This window comes from Crocodylus porosus, unplaced genomic scaffold (assembly GCF_001723895.1).
Source record: "Crocodylus porosus isolate Cpor-Errol unplaced genomic scaffold, CroPor_comp1, whole genome shotgun sequence".
NCBI classification, from domain to species: Eukaryota; Metazoa; Chordata; order Crocodylia; family Crocodylidae; genus Crocodylus; species Crocodylus porosus.
In genome coordinates this window covers 5,175,909-5,199,069 of record NW_017728915.1, presented here as the reverse complement: position 1 = coordinate 5,199,069, position 23,161 = coordinate 5,175,909, and the positions used below count along the sequence as shown (strand labels likewise).

At 44.8% G+C, this 23,161-nt stretch overlaps 1 protein-coding gene across 2 annotated transcripts in view; it reads right to left on the bottom strand.

Moving 5' to 3' along the window:
* Nucleotides 1–23,161, bottom strand: part of HYDIN (HYDIN, axonemal central pair apparatus protein) — a 383,645-nt gene that overhangs the window by 209,310 nt on the left and 151,174 nt on the right. For both annotated transcript variants that reach the window (XM_019535579.1, XM_019535580.1), the window contains exons 13-17: nucleotides 16,278–16,513; nucleotides 13,998–14,098; nucleotides 10,932–11,067; nucleotides 9,763–9,927; nucleotides 5,825–5,977 (exon numbers count right to left, since the gene is read on the bottom strand). In XM_019535579.1, the coding sequence (XP_019391124.1) occupies nucleotides 5,825–5,977; nucleotides 9,763–9,927; nucleotides 10,932–11,067; nucleotides 13,998–14,098; nucleotides 16,278–16,513 (791 nt within the window). The remainder of the gene's footprint in view (nucleotides 1–5,824; nucleotides 5,978–9,762; nucleotides 9,928–10,931; nucleotides 11,068–13,997; nucleotides 14,099–16,277; nucleotides 16,514–23,161) is intronic.

Here is a 23,161-nt window from a genome sequence, read left to right as displayed (position 1 = left end):
GCCCTGAGCTGCAGGGAGCCGCGGACCTTCCTTCCACAATGGTGGCACTCCCGGGGCTATCCAGTGGGCAGCTAGCAGGCAGGTGCTGCCTGAGCTTGTTGATAGCACCTAGCCAGACTCAACTGTTCCCTGAGTCCAAGCTGGGGCAGCACCCACTCCCTAGCAGCCCGCCTGGGCAGCCCCAGGGGGTGTTGCCACTGTGGGAGGAAGGACTGGGGCTCTTTGCAGCACAGGGGCTTCTCTGTGCACCAGCAGCTTGTCCCCCAGCCATGAGAGAGGTGGGTAGGCTCCAAGAAAAAAAAAAAAAGGATCAGGCCCCTCACTGCTTCTGCCTTCAGCCTGTCTCTCTTGCAGAAGGGGGGTGAGCTGTCAAAGGCTGCAGTCTTACAAATAAATACCTACATTGCAAACTAAACTACATGCAGACATGGTTTAGTTTGCAATGTAGCAAAATCATTTAAATTGTAAAAAAATACCCACACACATTACAGTGTGACAATTAAATTGCAAAAAGGGCCAATTTTCATCACATGTACAAGTGCCCATAATGATTTCCCTCCCAATGAAGCAATGCTTCCTGACTGCTTTCAGGAACTCAGTAGTCAGGTGTAAATCACAATGTGCATATTTCAGATAAGAACAAAACTAGCAGGATGAAGCTGGATGAACACAATAAGACATTTTCCTTTTACATCTTGAACATGATCACCTGTCTTTTACTTCTGCTCCTGTTGCCACTAAATCTAATCTTATTCAATCAGTGGAGCTGCCTGTCTGAGCCCAGCAAAGTCACTGACCCATCGCTGTTCCAAAAACTTCAATCAATAGCTTTTTCTCCTAAAGTGTATGTTATAATCCTTAGGTATTACTGCAAAAATGCTGGGGTTCATGATTAGTTACCAAAGAGGTGAGAGGAAGTCACAGCTCTTTTTTGCAGAAAAATCCAAACTAAGCATCCTCCAGCCACCAAAGGAAGGATAGGGTTACTTCACAAATTTGAATGTTATTGGAGTGGGGAAGGCATTGCCAACTGCTCTTTGCCTATTTTTCTCCAAAAACTGGTCTCAATCACTATCTAGGTAACTATGAATCCCACTACATAAGATCTTTGTCCAGCAGGACAGGTGAACAAACAATGCTAAGGTCATCTACCAGCTAAGTTAACTAACAGTCTGCGCACGTTCTGCTCTCAGATGCAAGTGTACAGTTCCATCCGACAGCAAAATATATCAGAAAGAAGATTTTAGTTCTTTGGCCAACAGAGAGTCATTCAGTCATTTAACTCCTTCTATTCTATTACAGATATTTTGCATGATCTGCACAACAAACTGTGTACTCACCATGAGGTCCAACTTCTAGTTGCCCATCATGAATCTTCCTCCTAATGCTACTATTAAAACAGACAACTACAATGTTTTCTGATCAACAAAATGCATACAGCCCAGATCATGTCCACATGGCACACTTACTGCACTCCTAATAGCATCCTCAGCCATTCCAAGCTGCTTTGCAAAGGCTGCCTTCTAAGCTGGAATCACTGTGCTTGAGGACACAGTTCTATGTGCTGTAAATTTACCATGTGGACATGGGCAGAGAGAAGAGTTCCTATGGCTCAGTTCATTAATAGGGAACAAGCAACATTGGTTAAATGCAGTTATTGAAACAGCAGCAGCCATTAACTTTCAAATTGTAAAGCAGGGTGTGCCAAAGCCTACATGCTTGTCAAGGAAAGCCAAAACACACCCATAAGTCTCCAAAACAGCTGCTACACAGTGCTAGAACACAGCACATCAGACATGTCTTGTCACAGAATCATCACTGCAATTATATCCATGAGGGGTGGCATGAGTGGCCTCTGCATATGGCACGTAGCAGATTGGGTAGGGAGCAGCAGATCAGGCAGGGGAGAAGAATCAGAGTGGCATTCAGGAAGGATGTGAGGCTTGCTTCAGGTCTGCCAGAAAGGTTGACCCCTGCTGACATGGTCAGATCTAGGACTTTGAAAATGGGGGTGCAGATAGTGTGCATCACCACATATGACATTTTCCTCCAGTTAAAGAGAAACTAGAAGCTTTACTAACATGCTAGGGGTTCAGTGCTATATTATTCAGTTTAAGCAAAAACAAATATAACTTTATTAGAATATTCACCGATTTGCTGGATTCGATATTATTTTTAAAAACACAAGAAACTAGAGGCAAAAATGGTCAAAATAGTCAAAAGATACTGTTTCATTAGTCCTGTAGTCATTATAGTTAAATGTACATCTTTTATTCAGATTCGTAAAGCAAAGTCTAGTCTTCCTGAGAGTCTTGACAGCACTTCCAATACTTCACTGTCAATCATTTCTACACCTGAGTTAATGTTACTGCACCCGAGTTAAGTTTTTTAGTTTGAGCCTGAAACAATCAGCAGGGCTGTGAAATGGAAGAGACATTACCAGGAATCAAAGGAGGGTGAAACTGCACCACTTCATCCCACCTGGATCCACCCTTGCCCACTGGTATAAGTGAAATACCACAAAATTACAGAATCCTTACACCAAGCTCCCAGTGTAGAGGAAAAACCTTTTGAAAATGTTACCACAACTCCTTCAATGACACTTAAAGCTTTTTGAGACACTGAGCTGCTGCCTTTGCTGCCCTTTGGACCTCTGATCACAGGTAGCATCAGCAACAGACAACCCTGCTCCACCCGAAGAGGACCCCTGTGATAAGACTCTATATGGACTGAGAGAGTTTCTCTGAACCACTTCCTCCACCACTGCGGACCATTGTAACGGGTTTGTGTGTATCTATCTCCTTTGTCTCTCAGCGTTGTGAACCCTCCCCCCGGTTAGTTGGCTAATATAGTATCTCCTGTAACCTAGTTGCCTTCTGCTCCTCACCCCCATCCCTCTATTGTTAGTCCCTTGCTCAGGCAATCTGTATTTCCCTACTGGCTTTGTCATCTTTTTTGGATTCACAATCCTAAGCATCTACTAATAAAAGCCAATTTGCTCTTAGAGGTTCTAGGACAGTCTTGATACAAAGAATCATAGAGCTCAAACATGAGGGCTGTGCATTAGCAAAGCATGCCATCAATGCAGGGCAAAAAGACCATTGCTAATCACCCAATTTTATTGCTCTCTTTGATTCTTCACAATAGTTGTAGGGATTGCTGTGAATTGGAGCTTATAAATCAGGGCAGCAAGTCACTGGAAAGGTTGATGCAGGAGCACTGTGAGCCCAGCTGGCACTAGCTTTAGAATCTGGCACCTGGTTTTGACCCATATTTCTACAGATAGCAAAAAGGCGACATGGGTAATAACACGGAAAATGAACTGCTTAGCGGGCTGTCAGTCCCTAACCAGTTATAGGAACCTGGAAGAGATAAGTAAAAGCCAGAAAGTGCAGAGGATGGAGACTCTGGAACTGAATTTCCCCTCCCTTAACCCTTTTAAATATGCTTGATGAGGCTTTAGTTTTGCACATGGTGTGGACAGACAAAGCACATCAATGTAATCAGCATACTACCCATTTAACAAAGTAGCAGACAGATGGAAGACATCTCTAAACTGAGGTAACTTTACCCAGTCCAGAGAAGAATTAGCCCTGAAAGAATCAGGTGTTATTCTTTACTGATACAAGGTCAGGTTTCAGCTGTCTGATCCAATCCTAGGGTAACTTAGCTCACCACATACGATTGAAACGTGTAGTAGCACATACTACTTCAGGGCAGCTGAGCAATCCATTCCTGATCCTGGTATATTTTTACATTAGATTGAAATATTAGTGTAATTTTCTTAGAGTACATGAATGTCTGCCCAAACCCAGTTGGACATAACTGCACAGATAGTGTCTGGGTCTAGTTAGGCTCTATCAAACTCCTCAGGCCATATCTAGTTTGGACTTGGGACTCTTCAGTCTGGAGAAGAGAGGGCTCAGGGGGGACTTGGTGGTAGCCTGCAACTTCATAGGAGGGGTACATCAGGACCTGGGAGAGCATCTGTTCACCAGAGCTTCCCAAGGGATAACAAGGTCTAATGCCCACAAACTCCAGGAAGGCCAATTTAGACTGGATATTAGAAAAAAGTTCTTTATGGTGTGTGTGTCCAGGGTCTGGAACAAACTCTCCCCCAGAGGTGGTGCAAGCACCTACTTTGTATTCCTTCAAAAAACAGCTGGATTTATTTCTTGCTGGGGTCACTTGATCGCAGCTGACTTCCTGCCTATGGTGGGGTGGGGGCTGGACCCGATGATCTCATGAGGTCCTTTCCAGCCCCTAATGTCTATGAAATCTAGTCTTGCCTTTGGCTTCCCAAGCAGCTGCCAATCTACTATCCTGCATTTGCTGAGGAGATACATGAATGGCACAGACAGTGTCCTATTCATGGGAGGAATGGCTGGTCCTTCTGTACTCAGCCATGAACATCTTTGGTTATCATCTGGAGTCTGAAATATGAGGAAGTTCCAGAAATATATTTCCTCTGACAATCAGCAATGATAAAATATGTCTCATCAACAGAAGTGATGAATAAAAAACTTTGAGTGACACTGGGAGATAGGAAAGAAATAGGAATGTACCATGTAATAACTTGTCCCTGGAGTCAAAGTGAATATTAACATCCAGTGACCACAGGGGAACAAATCTCAAACACCATGTGATCCCATGCTGGCTGGGTCATACCTACTCCTGACAGGCACTTGACTCTAGGCCATGGCAATACCTGCACAAGCTGTCAGGCCAATAAGTTCCTAATCAATGTGACTCTCTGTTTCTGATGATATTCCCCAAAGACATGGAGATACTCTGGGATACTAGATTCACAGAAGCTAGGGGCTGGAAGGGACCTCACAAGATCATCAGGTCCAGCTCCCCTGCTCTAAGGCAGGAAAGACTACTGAGGTCAGATGATCGCAGTGGGGTGTGCATCCAGTTGTCTTTTGAAGATCTCCAGGGAAGGTGACTGTACCATCTCTGGGGGGAGCCTGTTCCAGACTCTGGACACATGAACCATAAAGTAGTTTTTCCTTATGTCTAATTTGAAGCGATCTTCTATCAGTTTATAACCATTATTCCTCGTCTTCCCCTGGGGTGCCTTGGTGAACAGATGTTCTCCTAGCCCCTAATGTGTACTTAGCTGCCACCAAGTCTTCTCTTCTCCAGGCTGAACAGTCCCATGTCCTTCAGCCTCTCCTTGTATAACCTCTAATCATTTGTGTGGCCCTCCTTTGGGCCACTACAAAATACACAGATCCTGTATCAAGTTCTTGGTTGTTCACTGTTCGTATAGTTTAATGTTTAAACACAAAGTAGCTTCTATTCAGTGACCCAGATGACAAGACCCTCAATACATGCAGAATCAGTATACATCCAGCTCATCTCCCCATCATTAATATGTGGCAGGCCTTTCATGTCCCACGTAGCTAAAGGTTTGTGAGAAAAGTTGGAGCACAAGCCAGAAGTCATGTGTATGGCCCCAATGAGGGAATCTTTGTGGACAACCTTTTTAGGAACAAAAAGATAAGATGTCCTCTGACTCCATCACATAGGTACATACACACAAGTAGCACAGCTAAACTCCCTGAGCTACATCAAAAGCATGATTATAAAGATGGGCAATGGCCCAATTCTGCTCTTACATCCTCTGTGACATTAATGGGGGTTGCCCAGGTACAAGAGAGAGCAGAACAAGAGCCATTTTCTTGGTGTATAGTCATGCACTTTTTGTTTTCTCTGAGACAATTTTGAGAGTACGCATATAAAATCGGGTCACAGGCTGTCACAATCAAAACATTCAGAGTCACATTTTCATTTCAAAATAGCCCTACAGCACACTTACCATCTGTGCCCCAAACCGTGCAGGAATAACAGTCTGATTAGAGAGGTGGAGAGTCCTGGAAATATCCTTTAAAACCTGGATGTTGCCAAAATCTATCTGAGCGGGATACACATAGATAACTGGGCCTTCTCCAGTACTCACTAAATGGATCTTCTGTTCCAGGAAACAGGGAGAAACAAAAATATAAAAAGTTGAAAAGGAATATTTTATTCACATTACATTTCTTGACTGTAGCTGTATTTGCAGTCCCTCAACACAACAGATTGGCAGGGAAAGACAGAAACAGACCTAGAATTTTAAGTGATCTTAATGTGAAGGTCAGATTAGTAACAGCTGAAGACAAGGAAATCTATTGCCCTATATTTGCCTTACTCCACCATACCATCCACTTTTGTCCTCCAGATACTCTTCTCCACCTATTCGCCTCTTTCTTCTCTTTCTCTAGCCCATTTCCACCCATTCTTATTGCTCCTCCATATTCTCCCAATACTTTCCTATAACTTAGCTTTTCACTTGTACAGCATTCGTGTAATTTAGGAGTAACTCAGTTAAAGTTGATGGTTACACTAGTGTAAGCAAGGACTTCAAGTTCTTTGCTGTAGAGAATCATGTCTCCTATTTGTCTCTGAAGTGTGCAAAAGCATGAGAAATTTAAATGGTACCACCTAACTTGTAGATTGCTCTTCTGAAAATCTCAACCTTGGTGTAACCAGGTTTGTGCTCCAGGGTTGGCTGTGAAGACCCCTCATGGCCATGAGACCCTTCTCCAGCTCTACAGTGCCTTCCCCTTCTTACTTTCCTGCCATGCCTTGATGTAATTGTTTGATTGGAAGGGAGGTTGCCTAATGGGTCCTAGAGCAGGCCCCAGATGCCAGCTAGTTCTTCCTGGCTCCTGTTGGTCTCTACCCTGCCCTTGTTAGGTGGGTCCTGATGGCCTGTCAGTGCCCATCCCCAGGGTACCTGTTAGCCTGAAGGGCAAATCATGGCCTCCAACCTCACCTACAACCATGATCATGCCTCACAGCTGTTGTCACTTAATAATTCTGGTGGGTACTGAACCCCAGTCTGATACCAGGACACCTCAGACCTTTACACCTTGATCGGAGCTTCACCCTTCCCAGCCTCAGCCCCTTTTCTCTTGCTGGTTTTCTTAACTAACGCCTACTGTGCCCAGTCTGGCTTCTGGATTCCAGCCCTGCATTGCTCCTGCTTTGGAGCGCTTGCCTGGAGGGCCAGACTGCCTCTTCTGACTCAGGGCCTATGTTTATACATCTCTTTGGCCTGGCCTCCTTTTGGTCAGGGGACTCCCTGAGCTGTTGCAGGTGTTTCCTGATTTAACTTGCTGGCTCAACCCTAGGGTGACTTACTGCTGCTGGCCTCTGCTATACTGATATCTTGTCTCCCCTTCAGGGCTCTAGCCCAGCATGCTACTGTACCACAGCTGGTTAGGCAGTATTTGTATCAGGTAAGTCCCTGATTCCTGACAACTCATAATGAGCAGGTTTCCCTGCCTGAGGCTCTTCATGCTGCTCTTTCACCCAAGTGTAACAGGAGCTTTCTGCTCTTTGTTACACTTGGGTCAGACCAGTAGAACAGAGAGGTTGAGTGAAATGGTGATACATATTCCAAGTCATCTTCCCAGTGAATGAAAGGCAAGTAATTATATCAATAGTCTCCTTGCACTAGGCTACAGTGTTCACGGGCTCAAAATATCCTCCTCCTAAATTAGAATAACATTTTAAAAAGCCCAACTGCTGACAAGATGCTGTGGAAATCAGAAAGCAAACAATATTGCTTAAACTCTAAGAGACAAGGGGCAGGATCCAGTTTCACTTTATGCACCCAAATAACACTAACTTTGGCACCCCTGCCCAGATTGCAATGCTATTCCACGTGCAGTGTCAGTGTCAGTACTCAAATAGCTACTGAGCACAAGCGGTAGGCTGCACTCTGGCACGACAGGTACATGACCCTATTCATACACATACCTCAGTGAGTACAAGCCTGGAAATTGTTTGCAGGCACAAATGCATGGCTAAGTGTTAGATGCCAGAGAAGCAGAGTGCACCATCCATGTTTTATCCCAATAGCCGAGCAGTTAGGGCACTCATCCAGGAACTGGGAGGCCTGGTTTAAACGCAGCCAGAACTTATACGTGTCCTACTTCCCAGAACCGTGTTCTAACCACTCTGGCATGGGTAAGGCATTATCCACTAGGGCTGTGTGAAATTTCACCGGCAGTTTCATTTCGACACTCTTTTGACTCATGTCAAGTTCAAAACAGCAAAATCAACATGAAACACAAAGCTTCGAAACAAAACAAGGCAAGTTGAAACATTTAGAAAATTTCAAAATGTTTTGAGTTTTGAAGCTCAAGCTGGGTTTGCCTGCCGGAAACAGAAACTAAAGTAAGGGAGGGAGGAGACACGGGGAGGGAAGGACTGCTCTCATTATTGACTATGTAGCTGGCCAGTGACTGTCATCCTTTCCTGAGGTCCCTTCCAATCCCAGTGCTCCTGCAGAGGGATGGAAAAACTGCATAAAAGGCAGCATTGTTTGAACTGCCCTGCTTTCTGTCTTGGTGTCAGTTGAGTGAAGGTGCACCTTAACACACACATGGGTTTTGCCTGTCAGCAACTAGAGGTACAGGGCCCCAGAACCCAGACTCCCCCTGCACCTATCTCCTTAACAGCTGGCAGGCTTTGTGGCCACAGCAGGGCCTAGCAGGCCTGCAATTTTCACGCCCCCCGTGCCCCAAGACGGACACAGTCCCACAAGCACCGATGTCACGAGTTTTGCCTGTCAGCAGCTAGAGGTGCAGGGCCCCAGACTCCAGAAGCCCTGCACCTATCTCCTTGAAAGCTGGCAGGCTTCGTGACCTCAGCAGGGGCTAGCAGGCCTGCAGCTTTCACCCTGCTGCGCCTTAACACACACAGTGTCACCCATGTCATGAATGTTGCTTGTCCGTAGTTTGAGGTGCATTTTCCCCAAACCCCTTCACCTATCTCCTTGAAACTTGGCAGGCTTCATGCCCTGAGAAAGGGCTACCACTCCTGCAAGTTTCATCCAAATCAGGCCAGAAATGACAAAGTTATAGGCTGTTTCAAGCTTCCCCATTAGAGCCTATAATGCTATGGGCAAAACGTCAAAACAGCATTGAAACAGCAAAACTGTTTCGATGAAACAAAACAGAATGGCAGTTTCAAATCAAAATGAAATTTGAAACAAAACGCGGTTCCGTCGAAATGCAAGTCAAAATGGAATGGTGCTGTTTTGTACAGCCCTCTAATAGCCATATCTCTTCTTGAAATGTAGCCATTGTATCTTGCCTTTGTTCGTTTATCCAGTGAATACTGGACTGCAGGAGAGAAGTTTCTGCCTCCCCTTGAAGCACCCACCCAGACTAGAACCTGTAGAAGTAATGATTAAGTCCCTTCCTGTTGATGAATCCCACTGAATCCCCTTTTGGACTATAGAAAAGAGAATACCAAAAGACCCAATTTATCATCTCTGCACCATGTACTCCTTAATAGGAAATGATCTTTCAATGACTCGAGCTTCCTCCACTCCTTTTGACTTCAACATAAATGAACAGTCCTTGGCACTTCCAGGATTTGTCCCTTATTCATCTTTTCTGCAATCCAAGTAGTCTTGGTTTTTCCAGTCTATCCTCATTATTGATGGGGACAGTGCAAGTAACCTAAAATTACCTAAAGTGATATTGCAATGGTATTTGCATACTAATTATGCAAGTTGCTGTTACCCTAGTTTTTCATGTTGCTGGAAAATACCTGGAATTGCAAAGAACTTAAATGTTTCAATACAAATGTATTTCATGCACCATAAGAACAACAATGGCTGCTCCCAGTAGAGGCCTTCACACTCCCAAGGGAACATTAATTCAAACCAACAAAAGACATATTTCATTATGGTCTTACCAGTGGGGATTCTTTGCTCCCAAACACAGCTATATATGCAGCAGTGTCCTGCTCTCCAGTCACCTGGGATTCTAGCGCTAAAGGGATTTCTACCGAGCTGTGAGGCTGAATAATGCCACAAGGCACAGGGCTGGAATACAAAACAGTGGCCTTCTCCTCATATTCCTGCACAAAGACATAACCAAAATTTGTCTTCATAATTACTTGTGTGGAAACTTTCAATTTCTGGATACTCTTTTGGTGAGCAAAGTCTATGCTAATGCACAGTAGATTTAGGCTAATGTGTAGTAGCATCACCAAAAAAAGTTAATCTCTGCTAATGTGCAGTAGCGCTGATTATGGCACATAAAATTAGTAGCTGGCCTTACAGGTACTAAACTTAATGTGCTGTAATTACAGTGCATTAATGAACATGTAGATGAGCCCCAAGACCTGTTTCAAGCATATGCAGGTTTCTTTAGAGAAGATTTGCTCAGTCAAAAGGAAGAGAAGACAGATAGTTGTATTGGCCGATGCCTCAGAAGATACAGGACAGCATCAATGTGTGGAAACAGAAAAAAGAGTATGGAAGTACATTTTTGTTTATGATCCTCTAAGGCTGTGTCTGCATCGTAAAGTTACTGGGCTTTTTGCTAAGAATTGCTAATTAGCCCACCCAGAACACCACGCAGATGCATCTACGCTGCTTCCAGTTAAGGAGGCAGCCTCTTCTTGGACAGGACCTAAATAGGTATTACAAGCATCAGAGAGTAAGAAGCAAATGGTATGGGCTACATTCAATGGCATGGTACTGTACAGATAGTTAAAAACTGTTCTAAACAAAACTAAATAGACTATAGTATGAATTATTAGATCATGCTAAGGCACACACCACCAGCTATGGGCTCAATTACCAGCTTTCACCTCTATTCCCCTATGACTTCTAACCTCTCACAGAAAGACACCCCTGTTGGAGACATAGCATTACTCTTTAAATTAATGATTTCTGATTTCCATGCTGTGAGATGCCCTTTCAAGTGACCATGTAAGCCCAAAGACAGAGGCTGTTTGAGGCAGGAAACACATGGCACTCAGAGCTGCCTGTCATTGTCTAATCTGGAAATCGTCCTCCCATGCTCTAACAGTCCCACGAAAACGGCCAGAGATAAGGGGAGGATGAGATGACAAACCTGAGGGAGAACTCCATAGCATGCTGGAAGGTCGTTGTCATTTATGAGTGTCACCATTTGCTGGTAAGGGTACTTCAGAAAACACCGCCCAAATTTCACAACAGGGTTAACCACATGGAGTGGCGGAACAACACATCTAGCCAAAAAAAAAAAAGCATTATATATACCCAGAGAATAGAGAGTTTGTTTATTCCCAGAATATGGTGAACGAAGCATAACACATTTGTCATTGTCACATGGAAGCTTTACACCCATAAGGCCATTAATCATCTTAAAATTCTTTTTATTCACTTTTTAATCAACACCCTCTACTAAAGGACATATGGGGAATCAGCTATGGGTCTCTACACAACAGTGCTCCATCAGTGCCAGCAAGCATTTAGGCAGGGTATAACTTCTCAGTCCATGGCCTTGCTGGCACGCTGAGCTTCCTTACAGAAGGTCCCTTCACACAAGGCCTCCGAGGAATCTGGCAGCGCCAGCTCCTTCACAGCAATGCTTCAGTGACATATCCTGAGCCCTTGTATAACAGTGCCCTGACAGTACAAGCTGGGGCTCCAGCCACGTGAAATCCTTCCCAAAAGAAACAGACATAATGACATTAGATAGGACTCGAGGGGTGCAAGGTTTCACACAGTAGTTAATTGCTGTTGTCTTGCAGACTAGTGGCCTTTTTTATAAACGCATTATCTATCATAGTCACGGTTGAAAAGAACTGCCACATGATCTTACCACTGTAAATGATCACCCATTATCAGTTTCTATAGCTATCTTGATTTTTCACTTAAACAGGTTTGCATATTGCTCATTCATGTTTTCATCTATTTATTTCACTTTACAACAGTGCACCAGCCAGTGACAAGAAGCCTTTGCTGAGTGAGACAGTGAGTGCCGTTACCAACCCCCTCATCTCTTAGTCTGTCTCTCAGCCCTCTTCAAATTCTTTGTTCGAAGTCATTCACTATCCTGACTACTTCTAAGATGCTAGCAGATTAACAAAAGCTAGCATGCCAAATTCAAAAATCAAGGAAGGGAGCCAAATGAAGCTAGGCAGTAATTCAGCCTGTTGAGCCTCTGCTGTCCTCTTTCAACAAATCTCCTGGGATCTCATTAAATCTTTTTTCCCCAACCAGCTCCCTAGAGTTTCGAGAAGCTAAGACTTCTGATCACCAAGTCATTTCTACAATCAGGTCCCATTAGCTCCTGTGGACCTGAAAGGCCTACATGTCTTATCTTTATGCTCCATTTTGGCACTTTACCTCTTTCACCTGAACTAGCCTTTTCTTCTCTTTAGCAGAGCTCCACATTTCTAGCATACTGTGATAGGCAATTGGTGCTTCATGGAAGGGAACACAATCAACTGCTGTACACTATGCCAAGAGTGCTTTTAAGAAAGGTTTCCCCTAAGCCAAGCAATGGCCTTGGAACTTGGTTAATGCCCAACCAGATTTCAACTTCCAGTTTAATGAAGCATTATTAGTTAATTAAGTACAGCCAAGCCTATCAGATCAAGATCTTAAAAGAAGGTGTTCACTCTCAGTGAGGAGAGACAGACAAGTTCTGCTGAGCCATTCTGCCCTACAGGGATCCTGAGACTGTTGCTGAGAAACAAGCCCTACCTATTCACTCTTATTCTGCATGTGGTGCTTGCCAAAAGAAGTTGTGTAACCACTTATGGCATGTGCCCAAAGATGCTCTGCCAGGATCTCAGTCTCAGGCATGCCCCAGAGAGTGATTCTGGGCATGCCTAGGCCTGCTCTAATAGGGACCATGTGACATTTTTTTAGCATCCAGTGCATGCAGAGGAGGCTTGTTTCTCAGAGGTGCCTCATGATTGCTGTGGAGACACTACAGAAATACCCCAGCAGTCAGGACTAAAAGCACAGGAACTACCCTGGCTTGCCTGTACAGTTGAGGATTTTTGCTGGCATCCATCTCAATTAACCTGGAGTTCCTGCCATAAAACCTTGCTTGAAAAGGATGGTCTTTGTTTTTTTCTGAGCTTTGTCTTCTCATTCTGCCTGTGGCCCTGCAGTGCCTACCCATTATTTTCTGGATCATTACACCAAAACATGAATCGGGATTGATTTATGATTTACTGACATACAAGAAAATGCATTAATTAACAAATTGGGGCTCAGAGACCCCCAGCGTATTGAACGTTATGTCCATTACTGTTCCTATATGACAATCTCAGAAATTATCTTACAAAACTAACTCCAGCTGGGACTTGCTAAAGCACTCAGTATAGGCTAAACTCCACTGTCATTGACAGCACTTATGGCAGCAAGAAGTCTGTAAATCACATATTTTTGGATGTATAAATGATTAAACCAGATGGCCAAATACATCACTGCTATAACTTCATGGAAGCTGACTGAGTTACAACAAGGCTGAATTTGCCCTACAGAATCTGCCTTGGAATGAATGAACTCTCACCTAAATGTACGATGCCAGAAGACCAAGAGGACTAAAGGAATTCTGTTGAACTTGAGTTCTTTCTTTAAAATTAACAATAATTTCCTTCTGTAATATCTTTAATTTGTTCTTTCTTAATAAAAATTCACAATTTGGGCCTAAATCTCTTCTCTCATGCTTTGCATGCTAATCGACAAGTTAGCTTCATCTCTCATTTGGTTGCCATTCATGTCACAAACAGATTTTCCACTGCAGGGAACAAATGTACCACTTTTGTTGCCACCCCGTTCAAGTATAATACTTGTGAAGAAATGGGATGGCTGTTGGGTTGCTTGCACCTGAAATCTGTAATGCTGCATGTACTAAAAGTCAAGCCAACAATGAATAGCATTACTCTTCTCATTCTGAAAAATGTTCGTGGTCCTTCCCTTATCTATAGGACAAGTGCTTTTTTGTGTGTGTTGTTTTCAATATTTTGTCATTCCCCTATCAGATTTAGCTTTAGTGCTCAACTATGCAGAATAATCTCATTAATTTATGCTTATTATTTAGGGATGAAAGGCTATTTCCAGCAAATTGTGTATATGGCAGCACATTGTAGGTAAAATGGGGACAAAGTGGGAACAGCTGCAAGCAAAGTACCAATACCTTGCTGTAATTAGGAGGGCTAGCACTTCCTCTCCAATGCCATCTATGTCTACCACCAGCGCCGTTTCATATTTCTTCACAGTGTTGGAACATAAGGTCACCTACCAAAGGAAAAGAGGAGCAAATATTTTATTTTCTAAAGTGCTCCCCCTCTTTCTGTCAGTGTGATAATTCAGTGAACTCTAGCACGCCCTGTTTGGGATTTCTGGAGATCAACCACTAGGTAACAATTTGCTGAGTAAGGCTGCACTAGTTTACATTATCAGTGATTCCCAATGGTGACTCTTTGGACTATCAGTTACCTAGGAAGCATTTCCTGGGAGTCTGTTAATGAAGCATTTTGCAAAAAAAGTTGTAAAAATTTGGGAAATGTAGGAGCAGAATTGGGAGTCAAGGGATTTTTCAATAAAAACATCCATGTAATAGAAAACTCCAGAAATTAAGGCTTTAACAACCCGAATTATTTACAGTATTTTTCCCTCCCTCAGGATGTTCATTTCAAATGACAATAGTCATTTACACCGACTTGAAAAGTTATATTACTGCAAGTATATTACTGTTTTTTCTGAAAGTTCTGCAGTTTGATACCACGTATTGCAGGGCTGATCTAAGTTTGCTGTTATTTAAGCATGAAGCAGATCAAGGAGTCAACCCTGGTCATTGTTGGTTGGTCAAGCATACTGCTTCTAAGTACCTTCCAAACTGCAAGCACATCAAAGATGATCTGTATTGCTAAGGGGGGTTTTTTATTCATTTTTTAAATTTGCTGTTCAGTGAAAAAAGCGGTGCATGTGTCTGCTTCACCTCTTTGGGAATGAATTAAAATTCCCTGAAGAGCAGATTCAGTGTGAAATACTAAGTGAAGAAAAGAAAGTTCCTAAGCAAACACACCCATTTGTTACTTTTTGTGGGGGTTTTTTTGCTTTAGGCAGTAGAATGATGGAGCTGAAATGCTGTACACAAGACCCTGGCTGGTATTTGGCAGGTGGTGAAGATGTTTACAGGCAGGCTCCTCTGTTTTTATACAGCAGTGGTTCCAGGCTAGAGTTCTACTGCTTACCAGGCTGCAAAAATGGCTCACCACACTGGTATATGTCCTGTCTTGATAGGGCATGGTCATCTGGTTCATAGTCTCATCAGTCCCAAGTGCTCTCTGAGAAAATGCTATAGCTGTTTGCAAAGCCAAGCTTGGGGACAAAATGAACCTGCATGTTTATCTCCCCCAAAGTTTGAGCTAACCCATAAATAGACCCAAGATTCTCCCTAATCACACTGGTATCAGATTTGTGCTGAAACATCCTTCCAAAAAAAGATCCTGACTTTCCAGTTAATGTTACAGTTAGGGTAGAAATCCATTCCTACTGTCATTCCACAATTAGTCTGTGTGCTGACACCATGGATAAATCTGGCTCATCAGTTTTATTTCACTATCCAGTGAATTAATTTCACAAGTCGAGAAGGATATGAAGGGGACTTGTACCACATTTTGGCATTTGGCAGTTATACCCTAACACTACTCACTGCCATGAGACTGAGATAAAGTCTTTATTTTCCATGTTATGTAATAACTGATCAGTTGCAAAAATGAATAAAACAAGAGGACTGAGCTTTTTTCAGGCTTCCATGGGGCTTCAAGGACTGCCATTCACCGATGGACAGTTGCAAATGAATACACTATGGTGGTTTCACAGAAACAGGAAATATATTAAATTCATTGTCTTTAAAATCAGGAGACTAAATTTTGCTCTCAACTATGCCACTTTAAAACAAAGAAAATTCACGTTAATATAATTACTCCAAATTTATATTGAGTTATTGACAGAAAAATTTGGCTTAAGAGCTGTCATGATAGTCCCTGAGTGCCTTAGCTTTCATTGTCCCTGTTAGAAATCACTGCTTTGATTAAGACACTATGCTGAGGTGAAAATTAAACCAAGGAAAAAAAAAATTTTTTTTAAACACAAGTATTCCTTTTTTTCAGCTACTACTTTTTGTCCTAGTTCTTCTTCCTCCTACTTTAAATCAAAAACCAGTTGCTCTCAAAAGTTCTGTAGACCTATATCTGAACACTCATTAAGAGTTTTTGTGGTTAAAATTCATGGATACCTTGCAACTTTGGAAACCAAACTGGAAACAGTCAAGCTTCTTTTTATAACTGTGGTTAATGAAAACTGTTGTTTTATTCATATTATGCTGAAACCTAATAGTGAAAAAGCCCTGTTTTGAATGTTATAAAGCTGTACCCCCACCTGCTGAACACTGGTTTGATGTAGGTTGTACCTGGATGTCCAGAAATCCTTGAGGACGGATGGTCCCACTGCTAGGCAATATGGTAAATTCCTTTGGCTTGACATTTCCTTGGGGTCCCTTCCTCCAGGATGGTCTTGTGATGTCTGAAATCTGAACAACACTGGTAACACTTGGATCACTGGGGCCATCTCCAGGGATGCGAAGGTTAAAAGTCATTGGAACCAAGGATGTATTACAGAGGCAACATGATAATGTACGAGGAAATCCTATAAAGTAATGGCACCAAATGTAAGTTTATGCATGAACTATCCCTTACATCCTCGAGTCTATTTATGATAAAAACTGTACTTGGAATTTAGCTCTTTTTTATTTGAATTACAGCTAATCGAGAAGCAAAGCAAATAATTAAACTACAGTCAGCTTCTTTTTACATTGCTCACAGAGGTTGCTTCTCTAGAAATATTACTTTCCCTGTTGCTGATCACCAAGGCCACTTGTACACATGATGGGGGTTTAGTCCTCTAACTTGAAATAGTGGTTTTTTAATTGTGATGATTAAAAACCCACCATTTCAATTTAGGGGCTTCCACCACTGTGACTATGAATGGCCCAATTGTTTTTTTTCTTCTTCCCCTGTAGAGCCTACCTGCTTCTCCTAAAGTTGTGGGGAGATCTGCCACCAGGCCACAAAGACCATGAGCTGTGGGGGGCCCTGGTCTTTCCATACATACCAGCAGGACTTCCCGGGGCTGCCCGGGCAGGGTGCTATCTATTAGGGCTGGGCAAAACAGCACCATTTTGTTTTGACTTCTGTTTCATCATTTCAAAAGGACAGTGTTTCATTTTGTCATTTTGTTTCATTTTAAAGCACTGTTCTGTTTCATTTGGTTGAAACTGTTTCAAGGCGTTTTGATGTTTCGCCCATAGGCTACAATGGGGAATCATGAAAATGCCTATAACTTTGTTATTTCTTGCCTGATTCAGATGAAAATTGCAGGGATGGTAGCCCCTTCTAAGGGCATGAAGCCTGCCACGTTTCAAAGAAATAGGTGTAGGGGTTTCTGGGAAACTGAACCTCAAACTGCTGAAAGCAAAATTATTGTCACTTGCTGGCAGTGGCAGCCTACCTCCTGTCAACCTGTGCGGAGATCTCGGGGATCACACCCCCAGGAAGGCTGTGGGGCTGTGCCAGATTCCTCTGCGCAGCCCGCATCCAGCACCAGGAAGACTGGAGCTGCCGCTGGCCCCAGGCAGCAGTGACAGCCTCCTGTGACCCCACACACAGATCTGGGGGCCTGCACCCCTGGGAGGAATCCAGCAGCCCTGGGAGGGCAGATTGAGCTCTGTGAGGCTGGTGGAGCTGCTCAGAGCACAGTCCTGCCTCTCCCCAACTTCTGCCACCAGGTTGCACTCCGAGTGGCTCTGCCAGCTCCATGGAGCTTAGCCCAGTGGTGGGACAGCCAGTGGCAAAGCCACTCCAAGTGCATCCTGGTGAGCACAGCCCAGTGGTGGGAGGCTCTGCAGTCCCCAGAGCTGAGCCTGGTGGCAGGAGGTGGGGGAGAGCCACTGGCTTGGGCTGTGCTCTAAGCGGCTCTAACACTGGCTCTCCTGCTGCCCCCCACTGCTGAGCTGAGCTCCATGGGGATGGTGGAGCCTCTCAGAGTGCAGCCCTGGCTCTCCCCAGCCTCCTGCTGCTGGGCTGAGCTCCATGGGGCTGGTGGAGCCAGTCACAGTGCAGCCCTGGCTCTCCCTCACCTCCTGCCACTGGGCTACACTCTGAGAAGCTCTGCTAGGCCCACAGAGATGAGCCTGATGGTGGGAGGCAGGGGAGAGCCACTGGCCAGGGCTGCACTCCTAGTAGCTCCACCACTGGCTCTCCTGCTACCTCCCGCCGCCAGGCTGAGCTCCATGGGGCTGATGGAGCCACTCAGACCACAGCCCTCACGAGCACAGCCCAGCAGGTGGAGGCTCTACAGCTCCATAGGGCTGAGCCTGGTGATGGGAGGTGGCAGACAGGCAGTGTCAGAGCTACTCAGAGCGCAGCCCTGGCTCCGAGTGCAGCCCTGGCCAGTGGCTCTCCCCCACTGCCCGCCGCCAGGCTCAGATCTGTGGGGCTGTGGAGCTTCCAGCTGCCTGGCTGCATCCATCAAGGCTCTGCTCCAAGTGGCTCCACCAGCCTCACGGAGCTCAGCCTGGTGATGGGAGCTAGCAGGAGAGCTCCAAGCGCAGCCGTGGCCAGTGGCTCTCCCCAACCTCCCACCACCAAGCTCAGCTCTGTGGGGCTGGCAGAGCTGCTCGGACTGCAGGCCAGTGGCAGAAGGCAGAGGAGAGCCAGGGCTACTCTCTGAGTGGCTCCACCAGCCCCACAGAGCTGAGCCCAGAGGCAGCGGGACAGCCAGTGGCAGAGCTGCTTGGAGTTCAGCCCTGGCTCTGAGCACAGCCCTGACCAGTGGCTGTCCCCTGCTTCCCACTGCCAGGCTCAGGTCCATGGGGCTTTGGAGCCTCTAGCCACTGGGCTATGCTCACCAGAGCTGTGCTCAGAACCAGGGCTGTGTTCCAGGTAGCTCCACCATCCCCATGGAGCTGAGCCTAGTGGTGAGAGTCAGGGGAGAACCACTTGCCAGGGCTGCACTCTGAGTAGCTCCGCCACTGGCTCTCTCGCTGCCTCTCACTGCTGGGCTGAGCTCTGTGGGGCTGGCAGAGCTGCTTGGAGCACAGCCCTGGCTCTCCCCTGCCTCCTGCCACTGGGTTACTTTGAAACTCAAAACATTTAGAAACTTTTGAAACATTTCGACTACCCTCATTTAATTTCAAAGCTGTTTCAAAGCCTTTCGTTTTGTTTCAATGTTGCTGTTTCAAGCTCGAAACACATCGAACCAGCTTCAAAACGAAATGCTCATCAAAATTTCACACAGCTCTACTATCTATGTGGGTGCTGCCCCAACTCACAGGCAGCACCTGCTGAATCCAACTCTTCCCCAAGGCCACTTGGGGAGCAGTGCCTGGTAGACTTCTAGCACATGGGCTCAGGGAAGAGTTGGATCCAGTGGGTGCTGTCTGTGAGCTGGGGCAGTACCTGCACAGCTAGCACCCTGCCCAGGTGACCCTGCGGGGCATTGCCACTGTGAAGGAAAGAACCAAGGCCCCCTACAGCTCAGGGGCTGCGCAGCCGGGCAGCAGTTCACATGGGCAGGCTTTGGTGAGAAAAAAAAAAAAAGCAGTGAGGGGCCTGATCTTTTTTTTTTCCACAAGGCCTGCCCGCCCCTCCTGTGACTGCAGGGCAAGCTGCCGGTAGGCCCTGAGCTGTGGGAGGGCCCGGAACTTCCCCCCATAGTGGTGGTGCCCCCCAGGGCCACCTGTAGGGCAGCTAGTGGGCAGGTGCTGCTCTAGGTCACAGGCAGCATCTAACCATGTCCAACTGTTCCCTGAGCTCAAGCTTGGGCAGCACCTGCCCATTAGCAGTCTGCCTGGGAGGCCCCAGGGGGTATCGCCACCATGGAAGGAAGGACTGGGGCCCTCCACAGGTAGGGGCTGCTCAGCCCACCGGCAGCTTGGCCCTGGCTGTGGGAGATGTGGGTAGGCTCCTTGGTGAAAAAAAAAAAAAGGCTCAGGCCACACACTGCTTCTGCCTTCAGCCTGCCTGCCTCTCCTGCAGTGGGGGGCGGGGGTGGAGGGTGGGCAAGCTGTTGAAGGCTGCAACATTACAAATAGCTATGTTGCAAACTAAACTACATGTGGATGTGGTTTAGCTTGCAATATAGCAAACTCATTTAAATCATTAAATCTGAAGACTGTGCCCTCTATTGGGTTGGCTCTAGCCAGTAAACAATGGGAGCTGACCTATCCTGATTCTCAACTCTTCACATGAATTTTTAGATAGTAACAGCCTCCCAAAACACATTTTTTGCCTTCTATTAACTAAGAATTTTCTCCCATTCACCTCTCAAGCAGATCTCCACTTTGCCATACAATAATTTCTTGTAGTACTCTTTATAGAGAATGACCTTGAAAAGAACTGAATACAGAGCACTGCTTGCTTGATAGATAAAACAAGATGGTGAAGGTATGTTATATTGATATATACATTGTGAATCTGCTTCCAGGTGAAATTCTAGGCTCTGTTTACTATCTATAGCACTCTAAATACCTGTTACCTCAGACCCTGAATCAGTAATATAACTGTTCTTGGCAGAAATGTTCTGTCCCTCTACAGTTTATTGTGCAGGCATAATGCAGAGGACAATGCATTAGCTTGCAAGATCAGAACCTAAGCTATTACAGAAATCAGCTGCTTGCTTCACCAGCTAATCCTATGGGAATGAAGACAGCACATTCTTCACTCTCCAACTACAAAGCATTAGATGATATCAAAATAAAGAAAAAAAAGCTGGAGATGGAGGATTCTGTTTACATATGATCTTCAACTGGAACAATTTCTTAGACAATTGCTACAGAAATATAGTATTAGAAGACATTTAGCAGGAAGGTGGGATGTCAGTGTGAGGGACACATGTACACTGCATAGACACTAAAAAATGAACAAAGTCACCAGACAATGACAATAATTAATGGTATATATTAAAACCTTTGTTTGCTGCTGAATAGGCCTCATTAATGAAAACCTCCTTAAAGAAAATGAAGCTAGTGTTACATAACTGGTTTTGTTTTTTCTATGGAAGATGTCTGGGTTTTGGGGGGGGGGGTTGTATTTTTTTTTATTTATTCAAAAGGAAACAGAGAAATTAAAAGCCACAACACAGTGGTGTACAGAAAGGAGACTACTGTTTAGGAAAGGTAAATGAGTCTTCTTAAAAAGTCCATGGACAGCATGAAAACACAGAGATGTCCCAGGCACAGAATGATAATGTGCCTTCAATCAATCCACAATTGATTTCACATTTAAACTTTCAACCATCTCTGTAAAAAGCCTTTTGTTCGAGCTGGGAGAATCAGAATCTGCATTTAAATAGAGATGTTCTGAATACACGGACATGGGAGTGTGTGTCAGCAATGCTGTGCTTTCAATGGAGGAGAAGATGCCAGTGTTGAGGAGGATATCAATTCCTACTACAGAGCTGTTTCATGGCTATATTAACTGGTAAAAAATAACGAGATGTCCTCACAGAAGGAATTAACTTTTCACACAAAAGGACAGCAGGATAGGTAATTTTATTGCCTTGCAATTGAAATAGCAGGACTGCTATCGACTAGTGACACAGCTAACTCTTCCTCTCTGTGCAATGCACAGACCCCAGGGAGAAGTTAACTTAACACTCCCTTCCCTCTGTACTCCTGGGGCAACCATGGACAGTCATGCTGGTGCCAAAGAGATTACAAGTTTTGAGTTAAACAAACTACTTACAGATACTAGATAACCTTAACACCAGCTAAATTGTTTACTTCCTCCCATTTAACATCTCAGAATGAAATGAAATACAAAAAGCTCTCATTATTCCTTACTGTATATGGCTCACTTGTAACAGTCTACAGTGCATATTATGATGCAGCTTTAACTACCTAGGGGACATGTTTACTAATATCCTGAGAACTCTTTTATTCCATCTTCATTTAAAACTTTTACAGGCCTCAAATGCCTCCCTTTTAGCTGCTGCTAGATGTTTCCTTTCATTTACCAAAAAAAATCAATAAATTCAGACTTCTGTTCAAAACTGTGTTTCATTAATGCATGTCAATTTATGACTAAGGATTGGCCATGCTCTGTGAGGGAAATCTGGGCTCTTCCAACTGCAGTGATCAGGATTGTCTTTCTGGCACCATGATCCATAAGCAAAGAACTACCTGCATCTATATTGTAGGATTTCAATGTACATATCAGTATTCTGAGTTTTATTATATATTAGGCATGAGCAAACATGCATTTGAACACTCCAAAGTTCACTCCAGTTTGGAGTTCTTCAAATTCAGTGTTTTTCAAGGCCATGTAACTCCAGCCGGGGGGGTGGAAGCAGGAATCCCTGAGTGCCAGAGTGTCTCCAGAGGTTCCTGAAGACAGCTGAGCACGCAGCAGAGCATTCACTGGCTGTCCATACACTCCCCCCTTGTTCCCATGATGGGGGGGAGCAAAGGAACCATGCTGTACAGCAGGATTTTAGAGGACTAACCAATCCCACCACATGGTACTCAAGAGTACACAGTTCTCAGGAAACAGTTCAAAATGAAGCACTTCAAAGATATTCCTCTTGTTAGAAGCATTTCAGCCTTTTTAAAGCAATTTTTCTGGCCAGACATATCTGTACACTGTGCATTGACTGTCTGGAGCACTACAAAGGTATTTGAGAGTGCTTTAGATAGTATATCTGTCCATGGCCCCACTTTGATAAATCAACTGCTCCTATTACAGCAAGTTAATTTTTATTAGGCCTGTGCAAAGTGGGTAGTATTCGCTTTGGATTAGGCCGATTTGGGGGACAGTGATTTGATTCGATGATTCGAATCACTGTCCTGAATCAATTCAGTCAAATCTGATTTGGAGATTCGACTGCTGCCAAATCTCTGAATCACCCAGGCCCATCCCCTGCCCCTCTCCCAGCCTGGCAACAGCTGCCCCATCTCCCTGCACTTTGGGGAAAAAAAACCCTGATTCACTGGGTGCTGCTGGGTGGGGGGCGGTAATCCCCACTGCCCCATGCATCATCAATCCTCCCCCCCAACTGTCTCAGCCCTCCCCTCCACCCATGGCTGCCTGGCCCACCCCAACTCTGGGCCTTTAAGGAAAAAACCCCCTCAAAACCCTGGACTCATGAGGTTCCTGCCGGGGGGGGCAATCCCCACTGCCCCCTACTGTGTGGGGGGCTCTTCCATGAGCCCTCCAAAGGCCCAAGGCTGCTGCAAGAGCCAATGAGCCCGGGGGTTTTTTCAGTTATTTTTTCCTTACAGGGCCAGAGCTGGGGCAG